Source organism: Sarcophilus harrisii, chromosome 3 (assembly GCF_902635505.1).
Source record: "Sarcophilus harrisii chromosome 3, mSarHar1.11, whole genome shotgun sequence".
NCBI lineage: Eukaryota > Metazoa > Chordata > Mammalia > Dasyuromorphia > Dasyuridae > Sarcophilus > Sarcophilus harrisii.
Window position 1 is genome coordinate 167,625,654 of NC_045428.1, and position 20,939 is coordinate 167,646,592.

The window sequence follows — 20,939 nt, forward strand, 5'->3', positions numbered from 1 at the left end:
AAAAATAGACACTTAGCAAACTCAAAAACTTTCAAGTTTTTGTGACAAAAACTTTAGAACTTAAGGGAAAATTTGACATATAACAACCAGAAGAAATATAAGATACATATTGAAGGCCAATTATAAAGAACTCAATGAGATCAAATTGTTTACTTCCTATATGTAAAAATATTATCAGCACTCTTATGATTGTCATCATTATTTAGGTAGTTTGAAAGAAATGTGTTGGCTGAATTGAATATGATGGGGTGATTCAAAAAAATAAAACTATGTAGGGAAAGATTAAAAAAATATAGCATAAAGTTAATAAATATAAATATATATAAAGTTGTTATTGCAAAGGAGACTAGAAGGGAGGATACCAGCAGTTGAGAGGATGAGGCCTATTTATTATGATGACCAAGCTTTAGAACTCATGTAAACAATCATTTATAAATTCCACCTCTCCATCCTATTTTTTTACCCCCATTGAACTGAGAGAAAAAGCAGGACAAAGACTGACATGGTCAGATTTTTTTTAGGAAAGAAAACAAAAAAACTGATTGGTATTACACAAAGAAACAAGATTTGTTACCATAGTGATTTCTCCACTATTTTGGTCCTGAAAACCTCTTCCTGGTCCAGGTTTACAGTACAGTAGCAATCCCTCATCTTGTTTGGCCCCGGATAAGTAGGAAGATTTTTGGCTTCTCCTGAAAGATAAAAATAAAATGTGCACTTTTCTTAGCATTGAGACATTTAGTCCACATACTCATTTCCAATTCATGATACATTTGTTTCACACTAACCAAACAGCCTCCTTGTTAGAATACTCAGTGGTGCCTAATATGGCCTTCATTTCCTTATTACTGTAATGTGTTAACATCTAATAATAGAATCACATGTTCCTGTTTAAAGTACAAGGTTAACACTCTGCTATCAATATTCTCTGTTCTCAACCTATGTCAGAATTAAGTTACTTGAGTTTAGTTTTTCTAAAACTAGAACTAAATACCACTTTGTCTGGCCAGACACAAGCTATGGAATCAATTAATTAATTGTGTGATTGCACCAGCCTCCATCCCAAATTGAAACATCTTATGTTATATTCCACACTGTCAAGCACTCAAAGAAGAAAATAATGCAAACGAGGGCTACATTAAGCTTTCTACATACCAATACAAATTACCACACTAACCTTCAGATCCTTGGAAGACAGAAACCTTTAATTAAAATCTCAGAAAAGGAAATCTTTTAGGGCCAATTTTATTTCTCCTCCTTCACCCCCCAATATCCACATCCAAATTTCACCAAAGCACCTTAAGATTAGGCAAGTATTTATACTTTAAAAGCAGACATCCATCTGGCCAAATGGAAGCTGTCCATACTGCAAGAGGTTCTTATTTATACTTTGTGTCTGCTTGGGGATTATTATCAGAATCCCTAGAACAAGGGCAGTCAACTTGGAGAGGTGAAAGGGAAGTGGGGGGAGGAAAAGAAGGAGGGAAGTAGGAGGAAACAACACAGTTTATTTGTGAATGGAAAGAGAACAGAGATGAATGAAATTCAACCAATAGTCACAAGGGTAGCTTTTTAATGGGACATCTGCCGTTCAGTGTTAAGTCAGTTCCATTGCAACAAATGCCTCTTTCAGGCTCTGGTTTCCCAAAGGATTTTGATACTAACAGAAGTCATGTTGGCTTCTAATGACATCTTGTGTAAAATGTCCTCGGCAGACACTGTTCAAGGAACACAACATGAAATGATAGGGGCTCCCACACCACAGCTGATTGACACCCCATGGCAAAGGCCAGCTTCTGTTCAAAGCCTGCCACACCAACTTAACTATTTAGACAGAGCTGAAAAAGCACCAAGGACAAACCTGGATTCAGTGTTTTTCTGACAAGCTAAATACTCCAAAGGCAAATCTGAAAATGGGTCCACCAATAGAGCAATCCTTCTGAGGAGTTTCCAAGTATTTCTGTTTTTCTAAGTGTCCTTATAGTTCTAATAATTCAGCAGAGTACTTTGGATATAAGCTCTTTATACTTCCAAAGTCCTCCATCCTCCATAGAGGACATACATTTGAAGCAATCAATTTGATTCTCTCTCCTCAATTTTGTTTCCTTCTGGGACTTTCTCTGAAAGCACCTTAAAATGATGTTTTTGTTTATTTATTTATTTAAGTTGGAAGGGATCTCAGAGGGAATTTGATCTGTGGGAAGTGAGGTCCAGAAAAAAATCAAAGAATTTGCACGGTCACACAAATAGTAATGACAAATACAGGACTCAAACCCAAGAATTTATTCTGTAAATACAGTTGTCTTTCCACTGCCTCAAATATGCTTTCACTTATTCTCACTTTATATTCAATTCAATACTCAACAAGGTTATTTTTTTTTTTTTTCTGGAATAGAAAGGTTGACTTTCTTCAGATCCAAATCATCTTCATTAAAAAATCAGAGAATCACAAAATAAGAATTCTAGAGCTAAAAAGAAACTTACAGATCATCCCACTTTAAAGGTGGATTTTTAAGTGATTATTTAAATCATTCGGTAATTAACATTAAAAAGCAATTTAATTTCAGTTTAAAGTTTCACTTTAATTTAATTTTTAAATTCTTTATTATTTTGATTCAGCAAGGGGCAGCTAGGTGGCGCAGTGGATAGAGCACCAGTCCTGAAGTCAGGAGGACCCGAGTTCAAATTTGACCTCAGACACAATGCATGCTAGTTGTGTGACCCTGGACAAGTCACTTAACCCCAACTGCCTCAGTCAAAAAAAAAAATTTTTTTTTGATTCAACAAAACAGAGAATCAAAGCTTTTCTCTAATTTCCAAACACATTCCAAATTGTGCAGGTCATTTTTCTGCATACATTTTAAACTAGTTGTGTGACTAAACAGCAGATCGGTCTGTTAGTATACTAGACTTGGGAATTGGGAAATCTGAGTTTGAATTCTCCCTCTGATACTTACTAGCTGTGTGACCTTGGTCAAGTCACTTGGTCTCAATTCCTCATCTGTAAAATAAAGGCATTAATACAATAACTTCTTCAATCCCTTTCTGCTCTAAACCCATCATCCCATAGCCTTAAAGAAGGCATATACTGCTGAGAAGCCTCAATTTCCTCATGTTTAGGATGTGAAACATCTTCAATCAAAAGGCAATTAAAGAATTATCAGAAATATATTTGAAATTTACCTAAACAGGAACATTTTTCATTCATTTTTTTTAGCCCAGAATTGAGCAAAGAAAGTCACACAAGAAAAACCAATCTGTTAACAGGCATATGCATCAAAGCTAAACCCTAGGAAGTCGTTAAATGTCAAAAGACAGATTTTATGAAGGATTTGAAGTATGGGAAAGGTCACATATGCACGTGCATATATGGTATGTAATATATTCACAAGCATGGAATTACATAATCCTATTCTCAGAGACTATAATGCAACACAGTGGAATAAGAACAAGCACAGAACACATACATAGAATGACACAAAGAACTATAAATGGCAACTTATGTTTCTCTTGTCCTGAGGTCACGCACACAATCCTGTGATCAAAGAATCACAATAGTGACCCACAAAGAATCATGGTTGACCTTTTATAATTTCTAATTTTTTTATAGAACTAAATAACTTCCTGATCTTTTAACCATTATGACAGCTGGATCTCCCTGATGTTTGACAAGGACATTGATGATATTAATAAACCTTCAATTTAGTTCCCTTTAGAATTTAACTTTTGGGGAAAGAAGTGCAAAATGGAGCTCAAGCATGTTCAAATGCTTAGCTGCAAATTGCTTTGTTTCTTTAAAAAAAAAAAAAAAAAACTCCCCTCCCCCACCAAAAAAAAAAAAAGAGAGAGAACCTTTATGAATATCCTAGAGATAGTGAAGAATACAGAACTGAGGCTTTGTTCTCCTTTATTATGAACAAATGTTTTTATTTTTGACTCTTCCCCCTCCCTTAACTCCCACATCTAATCAGTTGCCAAGTCTTGTGAATATTACCCCTGAAATATCTATTGCAACCTGTCTCCTCCTCTCCATCCCCACTGCTATAACCCCAAAACAAGTTCTCATTACCACCCACATAAACTATTAAAATAGCCTTTTAACAGGACTTTCCTATTTCCACTGTTTCCCTTAATCTCCATCTCAAACCAAACTGCTTTCAGATTAACCTTCATAATTGGACAGATCTCCTTTGCTAATAATTCTTTACCTACCAAATAAAACCTAGTCTATATTCACGTCTCTCCAAATTATGGTACCATTTTCATTTTTCAGCCTTATCTTATTTATTTGCCTTCAACACAAATACTCAGTCCTCCAGCCAAATGGCATCATTCACTGTACACACCTTTCTTGGCATGGTTCCCTAAACCTCTTCCCTTCTTCCTGTTAGACAGATCATCTGAAGCCCAGCTTAAAGGCTATTTCCACTACTACAATCTTCCTAATTCACTTTCCCCTCCACTCAAGTAGAAAACATGCATTGTAAGTATTTGCATGTATTTTGCATCACTCTTACATATTGACCTTGCATTGTCCTGTAATGAAGTTCTATCTGCTGCGCATGTAGTAAGTCCCACTTGGGAAATCTGAATTTTGTATTTCCCAAAGTATTCTGCATATAGTAGGTGATTAGTAATTTTTTAGTGAATTGAAAATGGGGAGAAAGGGAAGGGTAAATTATATACCATCTCTTTTGAATAGAAGTTTTTAAGAACTGATAGTCCCAGTGAGCCCCTTCATAACTTTTGAGGCAGTCATCATTTAAATATAAAAATATTGCTTTGTTATAAACTGGTATTCTTACTCCTTGATTTGCATCACATCTCCATCTATTTATGCCAATGTAGTTACATTCTGGTTCCTATGACAATAGCAACACCAGTGAGGCTGGGTAATTAATCTGAACCAAAATTAAAATTACTGTGCTTACAGATGAGCGACAGAAGCAATTGCTAGAATTGCCTTTGCATATCTGCACCATCCCAGTCTTCCTATCTGCCTCCTCACAACAGAAAAGTCCCTAAAGAAGGGGGGATATTTTAAACAATAAATGCATATTAACATCTCATACTGAAAACTTTTCAGTAAGTTGGTTAGCTGAAAAGAATGCTATCATCAGTATGGGCACTTCTTTTTTCCATACTTTAGTGAATGAGAATATACTAAATGAGAACTGACTGAACCAGAGTCTCTTCCATGATGATTACCTTAATCACCTACCTTCTTCATTTCACTGGGATTTTATTTTATAGATCACAAGCTACTGTATTTAGTGCTTAAACCAGGAATGGGGAATCTTTTTACTGCCAAGGACCATTTGGATATTTATAACATTATTTGTGGGTCAAATAAAATTATCAATTTATAGAGTTAAAGCAGTGGAAGGTTATTGTGCCTAGCCTTCACAGGCCTTATATGGCTTACAGGCTGGATTTTCCCCAGCCCTGACCTATATCATGAGATAAGCTGACATTTTTTAGAATCAATTGAGGTTAAGTAAATTGTCCTGAGTCACACAGTTGATTAGTATCTGAGGTCACATTTGAACTCAGGTCCTCCTGACTTCACAACTGGTACTCTAATGACATTTAAGGATTTTTTCTAAAAAACACCTTTTTTTGGAAATTAGGTCAAAAGATAGGATCTTACAGCTGAGAGGAATCTTAGAGATGATCTAGTCCAATGTTTTTCAAATGCCATTTATATAGCAACTTTTTACCACCAAAGATCTTGATTACTTAAAAACTGTACATTTAAGAAATCTGAGTTCTCCTTCTCTATCTCTTTCTTTCTGCTTGTGGCCCACTTTATCCACACAAGCTTCCTTTTAGAACCCAAAAGCTGAGGTGTCATAGACTGGAACTAGTCAACAAAGTTTATCAATCCATGGCAGAATTTAGATTGAGAAATGGTGCTTCAGCTAAACTACTCTAATTATAGGATGGGGAAACTGAGGACCAGAAATCTAATATCAATACACATTTATTCAATGTTTGTTGTGTGCAGCACGTTGTGTTTTTAGCTAAGGGAGATAGAAAATTTAGATGAGACATTGTCCCTGCCCCGATAGGACGTATAGTCTCTTAATAGCTTTTACTGAGAAGTTGACATAATTTGCCCAGGATCACAGCTTGGGGCTGAGTTCCAATTTTGATTGATTTACTGGTTGTATAGAGAAGTTAATCCTGCAAAGGGTTGAGGTTGTAAGCAAGAGCAAGAGATAACTGATGCAGAGCCTGCGTGCTCTTTTGATACCCATGTAATAACTAGGGATTTAGAGGAGTACTGGATATACCCTTCCCTAAAGGATTTGTGAGAAGACATGGAAAAGAGTTGCCCAGTATGAGAAAGCATGACTGGACTAAAATCTGCATTATTTTTCACTTGTTTTGGTCATATCCAACTCTTCATATCCCCATTTAGGGTTTTCTTTACTAGAGTGATTTGCTATTTCCTTCTCCAATTCATGAAAAACTGAGGCAAACAAAGTTAAGTGATTTGCCCAGGGTCACACAGTAAGTGTCTGAAGTTGATTGGAAATGTTTCAATCCACAGGATCACAAAACTGTTGAGAGGTGGCACAGTAGTATGGTATCATGGGAAGCTCACTGGATTTATTTAGAGTCAGAAGAATTAGGCTCAAATCACATCTCATTTAAACCTGAGTAATATGGGGGGAATGCTTAACTTCTCTGGGAGTCAGTTTCCTCATCTATAAAATGAAAGAGTTGATACATATGACTGGTGATATCACTTTTAAATTTAAATCTTTGATCCTACAGATGCCTTCTCAGCATTAACTTAAAGAAAAATATACTTTGGTTTCATGCAATAAACACACAGTCCCTAAAAGGTATAACTACAGCTCTCATAGGTGAGGTAGAATATCCATTTTAAATTATAAACACAATAAAGGCACCATGATATAGACAAAAAGAAGGCTGAGTTTGGAGCCAGAGGACCTAGGTTCAGTCCCTAGTCTTCCACTTACTACATTTACTACCTTACTATACTTACCTTAATATCTTGCTACACTTACTGCACTTAGATTACTACCTTGCTACACTTACTACACTTACATTTATTACACAATTTATTATTACCTTGCTATACTACTACAGTCATCTTACCACACTAACTACACTTACCTTCCAACCTTGCTACATTTACTACAGTTACACTTATTATCTTATTATACTTACATTACTACCTTATTACCTTACTACACTTACTATGTGATCTTACAAGAATCGTTTAATCTTTTTGACCTCAGTTTTCTCATCTAAAAATTGAGAGGGTGGAGCAGATGAGCTATGTTGGCCCCTCCAATTCTCTCTCTATGAAACAATAATACATCTGCAGCAAATAACAGTTCTTACTAATTTATTGAAGGAAGTGGTAAGAAGAGGGTGGAGAACAACACATATACCTAATCAAAACCATAACTTTAAACATAAACAATCGGTTCAGTGAAGAGAAAAAGACAACTGAAGTTTTCTATGTGCTGATATTCAATTATAGGCAAGTAGGAATACAGCACAGGAACCAAAACAAACATTATAATCTGAAAGGGCATCATGCACAAGCTATCATTAGCAATAATTCACTTTGTTATGGTTGCATGCCTACATATCCTGTCAGCAAGCTAACTTAACAAGTATGACAGGAAGACAAAACAAATGAAGCAGGGGAACCCAGAGTCCAGATTTCAAGTTTAAAGTGGAACTGTGCCCAGGCCATTGAGAGGTGAAAGTAAGAGTCGACCTTCTTGGACACATTTTTTCCCTTCCATAGATACAGAGTTAACAAACAGCCTATAAAAGCCTATCCTTGGCAATAAGTTTTTTTTTTCATTCATACTCCCTGAAGAAGAAAAAATCATATTCAGATTCTCATGTGATTAAAAAAAAAAAAAAAGACAAAACACAGGTACTTTTGACAATCAAAACAAATCTGGAGTACAATAAGACCAAGAATTCAAATAGTGCTGTTTCATCCACCATAAAGGGTTGGGTTCATTAATATCACATTCTCTACCTCTACCTGTCACATGCTGAAAAACTGGTACAATTATTTACAACTTTCCCTAATCACTATCATCCCTCAAAAAGAACAAATACTTGTACTGAAATGTGAATAGGGAGAAGAAAGGAAGAGAAGAAGCTCTAGATAACAGACTTATTCTCCCTCTCAGACTTTCAATTTGAAGGTTATTATAGTCTAATGGCCTTGGATAAGTAGGATAATAGATTTGTGAATGTAGGGAAGTTAGGTTATTTAGTCCAAATCTCTCATTTTATGGAAAATGGAAACTAAAGGCTTGGAGAAGCTTCAGTTATGATTTGCCTAATGTCATACAGGTCACAAGTGACAGAGTTGGGGGTTCAAATTCAGGTCCTCTAGCTCCAAATCCATCACTGTACCCTGTTGCCTCTGTTACTATTTAAATGCCACAAACAAGCAAATATTATGGAAGACAATCAAGCATTCACTGGATAATAAATTGAAGAATCCATCGTATTTGAAGAGTCCATCGTATTGGCAAGGAGATTGAAATATTATTTCCCCACTATTCTACTGACTGCTGATTAAGGAATCAATTTTCCCTTGTTATAATTTAAAACCTTCACTCCCTCATGCTTACTCTTTTACATTCTGTTTTTCCCATATGATTAATGTTAGATTGCTATGCAAACAATAAACCAATGCACATGATGTTTTCTTCTATATATCCTTCAGCAAAATGAATACAGGACCTGGTATTTGTATGTATGAGTGTGTGTTTCTCTATGTATTTGATTGCACCTGAATTATATACTGTTGTGATTATAAAACATCACCAGGGTTCTGTTTAACTTAGTAGCAAAGGAGATGTTAGATGATTTGGTAAAAATGAACATCTGGTAATGAAGATTTGATAAAAATAAGAATGAAGATCTCTAAAATGTAGCCAAGGAAGACGCTCTTCTGAAAAAATGGAAAGGAAAAGGAAATGAAAGAGGATGGAAACCTAAGACACTACGTTTGTACATGGGATGAATTTAGGAAGAAGGAAGAACTCATATTCAGGTGTGTGTCAAGGCTCAGAGAATTATCTCTACAAAGAAATGTTTGAAGGACCAAAAAATTAAGAAAAGAAACTGAATAATGTAATTCAATGGTGCCAAGACGAGAGCAGAGATCAAGAAAAACAGATTAGTTTATCCAGTGATGTAGACAAGGATTAAAGAGAGCATGAGAGAACTATTTCCACTACTACCATCACTACTACCACCATCACCCTGCTATCTTGATTTCCTGACAAAGGTAGCTTTTGCAATAGATGTGAAGAATTGCCACTAAAAACAGGAAAGGGCAGCAGGAGTATGCAAACACACACACACACACACACACAGAGAGAGAGAGAGAGAGAGAGAGAGAGAGAGAGAGAGAACAAGAACCACTAACCACTAAGGAATGTAGAGGAATAAAAGTGGGGGGGGGGGGAAACAAAGTACAAATAGAAAAAAAGTAAAAACTTAACTTTACTCAGAAGAAATCTGAGCTATACTTTCATTTTTTTTTGATACATTCAACAAATACTTATTAAGTTCCAGTGGCAGAGACCTATGGTGGATACTAGTAAATAGTTTAGATAAGCCAGTCCATATCTAGATAGACAGATAGATAGACAGACAGACAGACAGATAGATAAATAGGCACATGTAGAGATAGACAGATGTAGAGATAGATAGATAGATAGTAAGGGAATAAAACCAACAATTATCATGGTAACAGGAGATATATAATGCACAATAATGGTACAAAACAGTACAAAAAAGTAACTATGGGATGAAAGGTAAAATCATGATACATTCAGCTAATCCTGTAGAACAATTTAGCTGGACTGCAGAGAACAAAGAGGAAAGGACAATGAGAATGATCTGGGGAATGTTTTTGTTTTCACTGAATGACTAATAGAGCTTGGATGCAATGGAATCATGTGAAACACACCTGATATACAATGGATGGCTACCTTTAGTTCTCATACTGCTTTGGACAAAGGAAATTTGTTTCTTTTGGATTTACAGCATTGTTTGATTTATATCATCCTCACTTTAAAAAAAAGGATAAAAAGGATTTAAAAAATCCTCACATGTGCTTCTGGGGATTATTAATATCAATGCAATTCCTCTTGTGTCAGCAGGAGTAAATAGTCTGCATTTATCATAGAACAACATCGGAAGAAATTACTGTTTTTAATACTTTCATTCTTTATGCAGTAATGCCTTTTGGTCATCATGACAACTTGGAATTCAAACTCATCTACACATCCTCTTAGACCATCCAGCAGCTTGTAACAACAGGAGAGCCTATTTTCAAAACTGGACAGTTTTATGATTAAAACATCCTATTTCCTTGAATAGATTTGTCTTTACTGCCTTGCTATTTTAGTGTCTGATATTAAATAGGACAAAAATCCATAAAACCCAGACTAGATTAGATTTCTAAATCAAGTTACAAACTGTCTCTTGCATACTGATTCAGAAGTCTGGAAAATCAGATTTCCAGCTGAATATGTGTGATGGTGAAAAGCATCATTGGTGACAAGAATCAGTAAATTGACAGCCTGTGTAATCATTCAGGTTGAATAGTAGGTTTAAGAATAATTCAAGAACCCAAGTAAAATGGAAGCACAGAACCATAAAATGCAAGCTAGAACTGGAAGAGGCCTTCCAGAGATTTTTGAATCCAACTGCATCCTTGTACAGATAAAGTAATAAGAACCTAGAGATTTCATGACTTAGCCAAGGTCACCTAATTATGGTGGACAAGGGAGCACTTTTATATGTGTCAAATTGGGAATTTACCATGTAAAAGTATGAAGATGGGAAACTAGAAGAACACAGTTTCTGTGCCAAATTTACAGAGTCCTAACAGCAACCTGCTATAACTCTTAAGCTTTACTGTCCATCAACATCAGTAAATCACCTAACAATTAAGTCAATGATTTATTTACTTTCCTGTAGATACTCTCCTAATAAGGGCTATTAGCATGATGAAATGTTTTTGTTAGGACTGGCAATATGATCAATTGTACTCATTACAAAAGAAGGGTGAATGTTTTTAACTTAATACCCTCTTAAATACTAGATAACTATTTGAAGCATAATTAAAGAAAAGAATTATCAGCATAGTCATCATCAACCAATTTGTTAAACATTAAGGGAAATGACCCTTAAGAAACAAATTCATCATGGTGATTAGGGAAATCCCCATCCTGTTTTGTTAAATCAACAAGCACTTATTAAGTTGTTAGCTAACTGCCAGTCACTGTGCTAAGTACTGGGGGAACAGATACAAACAGAAAGACAGTTCTTCTTGATCTCAAGGAGCTTACCTTCTAAAGGGGAAAAACATCACCTTAAAGGAAGATGATGAAGGAGCAAGGGTGAGGGCATGGGATGAAAGTACCTTGTAGGGGGCATTGTAGGAAAAATCCTGGAGAAGAATAAGCACATGGTTAGGCTGGGAATTGAATTACCTGAAAAAGGATTTGAGTGGTTGGCAGTTAGTAGTGAAAGTCTGGGAGAATCGGGAATGATTCTCCTATTGGGAGCCTATTGGAAAGTAGTATCTCTAGAGAAAATTTTGCTACTAGGCCTCCCAATTCCGAAGCCAATTTAGGACTACTTGCCTTATGCTATAGTAGCCAGAGTTTTTCTCTTCCAAGAATTAGGATCCATTAATTAAAGGTGGCTGTCATTGAAGTACACAGGCAAAGAGGAATGATGTGAGTAAGCTTTTATAACCGCCAAGCATAGCTTCCACTCAACTAGATTTTGTGGCACTTTCTAAAACTTATCAAATATCATCAACTCCTTTGGAAGGAAGGAGCCCCATAAGAAATCAAGTGAGAATATTTGACTCAAGTTGCAAAAAGGATCACAAAAGCTTTTCTTTTTCTTTAGCAGACCCCAGGCTTTATAAGAATCTAAAGGGAAAATGTGTCTCATGCTTTCAGTACTCCAAGAGTTCCCCATCATTTTCTACTTAAATATGGAATAAATTTTTAAAAATTTTTTTTCAAAGTTTTTCAAATACCCATCAGTGACTCCCAACCTAACACTTACCACCCAGTTCTTTCACGGTATCCTTTGCTGGATTACCCACAAATAAGGTCATGGTATAAGCAAAATCTACTTGTATTGCCTCCATTTCCATTTCTTGTTATATATACACAGTTGTCCAGATCCCCCCTGAGAGGCAATCAGAACTCTTACACTACCTACCCTTTCCCATATATATGACCAATCAAGATTTAGGTACCTGGATGATATAATGGAAGGGACTCTAGACTTAGAGTCAGGAAGAACTGAGTTTAAATCAGATTTTAAATACTTAGCTGTGTATCCCTGATCAAATCACAACTTCTGTCTGCTTTAGTTTCCTCAAATGTAAAATAGGGATGATAATAATAGCACCCACTTCCTAGAGTTGTTGGGGAAATCAAAAAACATAATAGTTGTAAAGTGCTTAGCACAGGACAGGGCTTAATAAATATTGATTTCCTTCCTTCTAAAGCTTCATTCAGGCTATCCTATGCCTGGATTGGATTCTGTTCCCTCCTTTCACTGCAGCCCTCTCTACCTGTTGAAATCCCATACTTTTTTCAATGTTAATTCAAGGGCTCCCTATTTCTTAAAAGCCTCCCTTTCATTTCATAATGAAAAAACCACTATCTATCAGTCTAGAGATGCAGACTGAATACTTAACAAAGCTTGGCAGAGTGACCATCAGAGAAATGAAATTAATTCAATAATGCTTTACTCCTTTGGAATCATAAGAGAATGCCAAATATTTATGATTTAAACGATTTTAACTAAAACTAAAGTAGGACTCACTCAAGTAATTTAAACTGCTCATAGATAAAAGACTAAAGTTTCTTTTTTGTTGGGCAGTTCCTCCTAAAATAGCCATAGACCTTATTATATTTTAAATAATTCCTTTTCATGGGTTTGATTCATACTGCCTTACCTTTTACTGTTTTTTCCTATTCCAGGTCACTAATTTCTCAGTTGCCAAAGAAACAAATCATCAGGTTTACATGAGGGTGCGGGCAGCACTCAATATTTCAGGATATTAATAGTAGAAAAAGCGTTAAAAAAATTGACATTATTAATCACCCTTCATTCTCTCTGTAATCCTCAATTCTACTGAATGGAAAATTCTATTACCATCTCCAAAAAAGAAAGAAAGAAAGAAAGAAAGAAAGAAAGAAAGAAAGAAAGAAAGAAAGAAAGAAAGAAAGAAAGAAAGAAAGAAGGAAGGAAGGAAGGAAGGAAGGAAGGAAGGAAGGAAGGAAGGAAGGAAGGAAGGAAGGAAGGAAGGAAGGAAGGAAGGAAGGAAGGAAGGAAGGAAGAAAGAAAAGAAAAGAAGCTCATTTTATTAGTAGTCTTAAACTGAATAGTGCATGAAGTTTCTTTCACTTCTTGACTCAACAAAGCATCTGTGACCTTTAAATTACTCACATAGGATGTGTAAATATTTTCAGCTCACTTTCAATTTCGACACTGTTTTTGTGGTCAAGGCAATTTGAAAATACCCCTTAATTTATCAGGTTATTAAACATTTAGTGTTCTCTACAAGAGATTCATTGCTTATTAATGGTTTGGATATTTTCTGTGGTTTACATTAAAAAACATGGCTAAAAGGTGAACTAGACATTTGGCTTGAAAATGAATGTATGCTGAGGGAAATGCATCAATAGACTGGTATTTTTTTTAAAAAAAGGTGAAACTAAAGTAATAATGCTTGGAGCTAGGGGGAGAAACTAGCTAAGCAAAATGTCCTTAACATATTAGAAAATGACAAATTAATATAATTCATATTTCTATGACACTGGTTTACAAATTATTTTCTTCATAACAATCTTATTGAAGCAAGCAGTCCAAGTATTAAAATACCCATTTTTTTTTAAACAAGGAAACAAGTTCAAAGAACTAAATGGATCTCTTCAGGATCATGCAACTATAAAGTTTTGGAGCCAGGATTCATTTGGGTTTCTTCTGAGTTCAAGTCTAGTTTATTTTTCACTATATCAAGAAAGGGTCTACAGTAGAAATTAGAAATTTCCTGCTATAGCAAAACCTAAAGATAGATAGACATATCTCACCCTCTCTAAATTTATTTTCTGTTTTCAAACAAAACTTACAGTCTCTCTAACCTTCCCTGCTTCCCTGAATCACATGATCTTTCCCCTTCAAAATCTTGGCCTTTTAGTTTATTAGTTTAACTTTACAATCATTTTCTACCCTTTAATTCATTGCCCCACTGTCCCATAACCTCTAATTTCTCTCCAGACTTCCAAGATGTCACAGATTTCTGAGTCCACTATAGATTATATGTCTCCATATATGTCTCTATGTCTCCACAGATTATATGTCTCCCTTTATGTCTCCATTATATGTCCACTATAGATCCAGTTCCAACTGGGACCTTATTCTGCATGTTAGTAAAGAAAACAATCAATCAGCATTTATTAACATACATAACACAGTGGAGAAGGAATTACATGTGAAGTCAGGAAGATCTGGATTCAAATTCTCTCTTAGAAACCCAAGGCTCAGTTTAAATGTTTCTTCCTCCAAGAGACTTTTCTTGACTTCCTTATTTGTTAGTATGTCCCTTCTCCCATTTTTTCACTTTAATTTTGTAAATATTCTGTATTTGCATATTTATGAACTTTTTCTCTTAAGGGCAGGAATTGTTTCACTTTCGTAATTGCATCCCATAAGCCCAACATAGCAGGTGGCACTCAAATGCTTATTGACTATTAATTGACTGACAGATCAATCACTCTAACACCTAAGACATTAATTCTGGTTACACACAAAAAGGAATTTGTATCATTGCTTTGTAGAAGCAGCCTATTTTCAAAATCAGATTTTAATTTTAGGATTCAAAAAAGTAGTTAAATAAAAGTGGTAATGGAAAGAAGGCAAAATTACAAAGAAATTAAAGGCTTGGCCATTCATTCTGTACTTAGCACACAGGCCCTTAAACATAGCATGCATTTATATCTAATTGCTTGCTGTCTTAGGGAGAGAGGAGGTGGAGGAGGATGGGAGAAAAATTTGGAACACAAGGTTTTCAAAGGTGAATGTTGGAAACTATCTTTGCATGTATTGGGAAAAATAAAATACTACTGAAAAATAGCAGGCACTTAATAATTTACTGAACTGAACTGAATTCTGATTTTACAAATAAAAAAAGCAATTTTGAAATACATTCTAAGGGATAGATACAAGAAAATTATTTTTACATGTGCAATTTGGTCAAAGATCTGCTTTTTTTTTTGCTTTTGTGAGAGGGTCAACTCATAAGTGTCATCAGTATCATACTTTCTTCATTTTCTAATAGTGCTTCATAAAATTGTTCATGTTCCTTCCCCTTATGTCTCCATTAGTTGTCATACCATACTCCACAGGGAAACTTGTCCCCTGAAGCTAGCATGCACACATGTACCTATGGTTCTCCCTCCCAACACACAACATTCACCAGCATAAAAGAATTCCACTTCCAAAGATAAATAATAAATATTTCCTGCTATTTAAAAGGAAGAGAAGAAAATGAAAAAAAAAACATGCTATATAACTATTATATCATAAAAAATGTCCAATAAGTCTGAGAAGCTACAGTTCTTGGAAATAGTGAATTAAGGTGCTGTGCAATGCAGTCCCAGAAAGCATAACAAAAAAAGCTAACCAAACTAACCATCTTTTGAAGAAGATGACCTCAGTAATAAAACAATCATATCATACAATGATCAGTGAAAGGGTATGATTCTCCAGACTAAACGCTACCAATCAACCAATCGATAAGCATTGATTAAGGACCTACTTTCATGATAGACATTAAGCTAGATGTTGGGAATAAAAGTTCAATAAATGAAGCAATATCTAAGACTTCTGGAATAAGAGAACTATCACAGTTGTATGCAAGTATAAAAGCTGTCATTTATGAACTGCCACTGATTCCTGCATAAAACCAAAAGGCAAAACTAAGAGCCACTGATGAACATTAGGAAGACGAAAATGTTCTCATAATAATAAAGTTAACATTTGTATAGCAGTTACAATGCTGCCAGACACTGTGTTAAATACTTTATAATTATTGTCTTATTTGATCCTTACAACAATCCTTCGAGGGTTATTGCTATTAGTGCCACTTTATATCTGAGGAAACTGAGGCAAACAGAAGTTAGGTGACGTGGCTAGCATCACACAGCTAGTAAATGTCTGAGACTATATATGAACTCAGGTCTTCCTGACTCCAAGCTCAAAACTCTACCCATTCATTGATCACCTAGCTTCCCTAAGGACATAGTTACAGCTGGCGGCAAAATGGAATGGGCTTCTTCAGGAGGTAATAGATTCCTTAAAGGTCTCCAAGAAAAGGATGTTGTTTCTAATTAGGAAGGACCTACCTATAAGGAACCAGGAAAGCAACAGAGAGAAGGGCTTTAATGGACCTCATCAATGAGACTTCAAATAAGAGAAGAAAACAGCAGGTATTCAAAACAGATAACACTCGTTCATCAATATTCAACTAATCCATACTTACTAACAAGCAGTAAAAGAAAAATTATTTTAGACAAAAAAACCCTAAGATATGATCTAGTCCAACATTATTTTATAACCAAGGAAAATAACAATCTAAAAGAATAAATGGGCTGTCAAGCAAACATTGTAATAATTATAAGAGATGGGATTTGAACTCAGGTTCCAATTCCATATTCTTTCGGCTACATTATAGGTATCTTTGTCCACATTCATAGTTTGTGCTATTCATATGTGAACATTCACAAAACCACAAGAGAGAGAGAGAGAGAGAGAGAGAGAGAGAGAGAGAGAGAGAGAGAGAGAGAGAGAGAGAGAGAGAGAGAGAGAGAGAGAGAGAGAGAGAGAGAGAGAGAGAGAGAGAGAGAGAGAGAGAGAGAGAGAGAGAGAGAGAGAGAGAGAGAAGGAGAGAGAGAATTGGGGAAGCAAGTGATAATAATAATAATAGCCATAGTTGGAGCCAAGACAGCTCTGCCTATCTGGATTGTACCCACTGGGCTTGATTCTGGTTTCCTGTCCCCTAAAAGGGAATCCTTGAATTGCTCTTTTCTGAGTAATCTCTCAAACACCAAACTCCCAATCCTTCATCCACAGTCCAGAGGAATAAGACTTTTATATCACCATTTACTCTGGATTCAATTTCACAAGCCACCTAGGCCATGTGTTCCCCTGTATGTTTACCACATCTAAAATCTGTTTCTACAGATGTTGATGTTCGCATAACCTAAAACTCCTGATTCATTCTTCAGACTTGCACCTGACCTTGTAAGAAGCCTCTTTGTAAATATACAAAAAACGACATGCTTAACCACACTCAAAGATTTGTTTTGCTCCATTTTGAGGGAAGATTAAGGAAACATTAAAGCTTTTATTGTAGTGCATTTATTCCAGTAATTGTATTTTGACAACAAAGTATCAGCAAAAGATCGAAACATTCCTGTCCTCCCACAAATAGTTTTTCCAGACTATTATTCAAAGCCAAGTATTCAAATTTCAATTTCACCAGTAAGATCCTAAAGGGTCACATAACATATTAATACTGTACTGGTAATGAAACATTATCAATGCATCCACTATAAATAAAAGAAATGGAACAAAAAAACTTTATAATTATCTCCCAAAAATATTATAGAAAGATGAATGAATAAAATGTCAAGAGATGATAAGATACTACTATGAAACTAACTTTTCGCTATGATTATAGAAGCTAACATTTATGTAACATTTTATGGTATGCAAAGTCCCTTGATTATCATATTGGGTAATACAATATACATGACTCATTTATAGTAGAGATTATAGTACTTTCTTATCAATTCAAGAAATATACTATTTTCCAAAGAAACTGTACATTTGCCCATTTGCAATACATCCTACCTGTCCTTCAAGGACCAATTTTGACTCTACCTGATCTCCCAAGCTGATGGTGCTTTGTGGGTTTTTTGTTTGATTTTGCTTTTTCAGCATCTTACAAGATCTTGTTCAGGAAGACCATGTCCCTGAATCCTATTTCTAACAATAAATAGCTATTTGTACTGAGGGAGAGAGGAAGGAAGAGAGAGAGGAAAGGAAGGAAAAACACAAAGAGGGGGAGAGAGAGGGAGAAAGAGAGAAAGGGAGAGAAAAAGAGAAGGAAAGAGAGAGTGGAAGAAAGAGGGGGAAAGAGGGGGAAAGAGAGGAAGAAAGGAAGAAGAGAGAGAAGAGAGAGAGGGAAAAGGAGAAAGGGAGAGGGAGACAGAGAGAGAAAAGAAGTAAGAAAATGAGAAGAAAGAAGAAAGAGGAGAAGGAGGAGGAAGAGGAAGAGGAGGAGGAAGAGAAGGAGGAGAGGAAGGAGGAAAGGGAGGGAGAATAGAAAGAAAGAAAAGAAGGAAGGAAGGAAGGAAGGATGGATAGATGAATGAACAGATGAATGAATGAAACTGTAGTTCTTTTTATAGTCTGCCAACAAATTTCTTCTGGAGCAAGAACCGTTAAGCACCATCCCAAAAGAGTTTTAGCTCAAAACACATTAACCTAACTTTTAAAAAAATGATTGAAAACTATTTGTTCTAAGGCTGGCAAAGGTGGGAGGCTGACAGAATAGAATAGAGGGAGAAGGATGTGAGAAACAAAAACAGAAAAATAGGAAATAAATAGGGTTGGATAAAGTCAACATGGTATTCATGTTCTAAATATTGTTTCTAATATGTGTATTTATGAAAGGTAATGGACTCAACAGTAAGTAAGAAGAATTTTAGAATTTCTGTGGTCTTTCCTCCTTTAAATCCAGCTTCTCTGCTCCTCTGCCAACTTTTGAAAGATTCTAGATGAGTAACATAGCAAGTAAATCTTGCTAAAGATCCCTGAAAGACTTTGTAGGATAAGGAGATTTGGAATTCAAAAGTTTAATACTATCTCTGCCACCTGGATTCATACAATTCTCTAATTTCTCCTATAATACAATAGAGATTCTAGATTCTCCTATAATATAATAGATTCCTTACTAGATAGATTTATTTTTTTTTATTATAATAACTTTTTATTGACAAAACCCATGCCAGGATAATTTTTTACATTATCCCTTGTACTCACTTCTGTTCCGATTTTTCCCCTCTCTCCCTCCACCCCCCCTCCCCTAGATGGCAAGCAGTCCTATATATGTTGAATATGTTGCAGTATATCCTAGATACAATATATGTGTGCAGAACCAAACAGTTCTCTCGTTGCACAGGGAGAATTGGATTCAGAAGGTAACCTGGGAAGAAAAACAAAAATGCAAATAGTTTACATTCATTCCCCAGTGTTCTTTCTTGGTAACTGCTTCTGTCCATCATTGATCAATTGAAACTGAATTAGGTCTCTTTGTCAAAGAAATCCACTTCCATCAGAATGCATCTTCATACAATATCGTTGTTGAAGTATTTAATGATCTCCTGATTCTGCTCATTTCACTTGGCATCAGTTCATGTAAGTCTCTCCAAGCCTCTCTGTATTCATCCTGCTGGTCATTTCTTACAAAACAGTAAGAATATAACAGTAAGATATATTCCATAACATTCATATGCCACAATTTACCCAACCATTCTCCAATTGATGGGCATCCATTAATTTTCCAGCTTCTAGCCACTACAAACAGAGCTGCCACAAACATTTTGGCACATACAGGTCCCTTTCCCTTCTTTAGTATCTCTTTGGGGTATAAGCCCAGCAGTACAACTGCTGGGTCAAAGGGTATGCACAGTTTGATAACTTTTTGGGCATAATTCCAGATTGCTCTCCAGAATGGTTGTATTCGTTCACAACTCCACCCACAATGCATCAATGTCCCAGTTTTCCCCCATCCCCTCCAACATTCGTCATTATTTTTTCCTGTCATCTCAGCCAATCTGACAGGTGTGTAGTGGGATCTCAGCGTTGTCTTAATTTGCATTTCTCTGATCAGTAATGATTTGGAACACTCTTTCATATGAGTGGTAATAATTTCAATTTCATCATCTGAAAATTGTACATATCCTTTGACTATTTATCAATTGGATAATGGCTTGGTTTCTTATAGAGTCAATTTTCTATATATTTTGGAAATGAGGCCTTTACCAGAACCTTTAACTGTGAAGATGTTTTCCCAGTTTGTTGCTTCCCTTCTAATCTTGTTTGCATTAGTTTTGTTTGTACAAAAGCTTTTTAATTTGATGTAATCAAAATTTTCTATTTTGTGATCAATAATGCTCTCTAGTTCATCTTTGGTCACAAATTTCTTCTTCCTCCACAAGTCTGAGAGATAAACTATCCTATGTTCCTCTAATTTATTTATAATCTCGTGCTTTATGCCTAAATCATGAACCCATTTTGATCTTATCTTGGTATACTGTGTTAAGTGTGGGTCCATGCCTAATTTCTGCCATACTAATTTCCAGTTATCCCAGAAGTTTTTGTCAAATAATGAATTCTTATCCCAAAAGTTAGGATCTTTGGGTTTGTCAAACACTAGATTTCTATAGTTGACTATTCTGTCTTGTGAACCTAATCTGTTCCACTGATCAACTAATCTATTTCTTAACCAATACCAAATGAGTAATTCTCATTAGTATTCTACCAAATAGCCAAATACCAGTTTTGGTGACTGCTGCTTTATAATATAGTTTTAGATCAAGTACAGCTAGGCCCACCTTCATTTGATTTTTTTTTCATTAATTCCCTTGAGATTCTCGACCTTTTATTATTCCATATGAATTTTGTTGTTATTTTTTCTAGATCATTAAAATATTTTCTTGGAAGTCTGATTGGTATAGCACTAAATAAAAAGATTAGTTTAGGGAGTATTGTCATCTTTATTATATTCGCTCGGCCTATCCAAGATC

The 20,939-nt window shown here is 35.5% G+C and overlaps 1 protein-coding gene across 2 annotated transcripts in view; it reads right to left on the reverse strand.

Moving 5' to 3' along the window:
* Positions 1 to 20,939, reverse strand: part of RASA3 (RAS p21 protein activator 3) — a 274,639-nt gene that overhangs the window by 175,307 nt on the left and 78,393 nt on the right. For both annotated transcript variants that reach the window (XM_031958761.1, XM_031958760.1), the window contains exon 2: positions 575 to 692. In XM_031958761.1, coding sequence (XP_031814621.1) covers positions 575 to 692 — 118 coding nt within the window. The remainder of the gene's footprint in view (positions 1 to 574; positions 693 to 20,939) is intronic.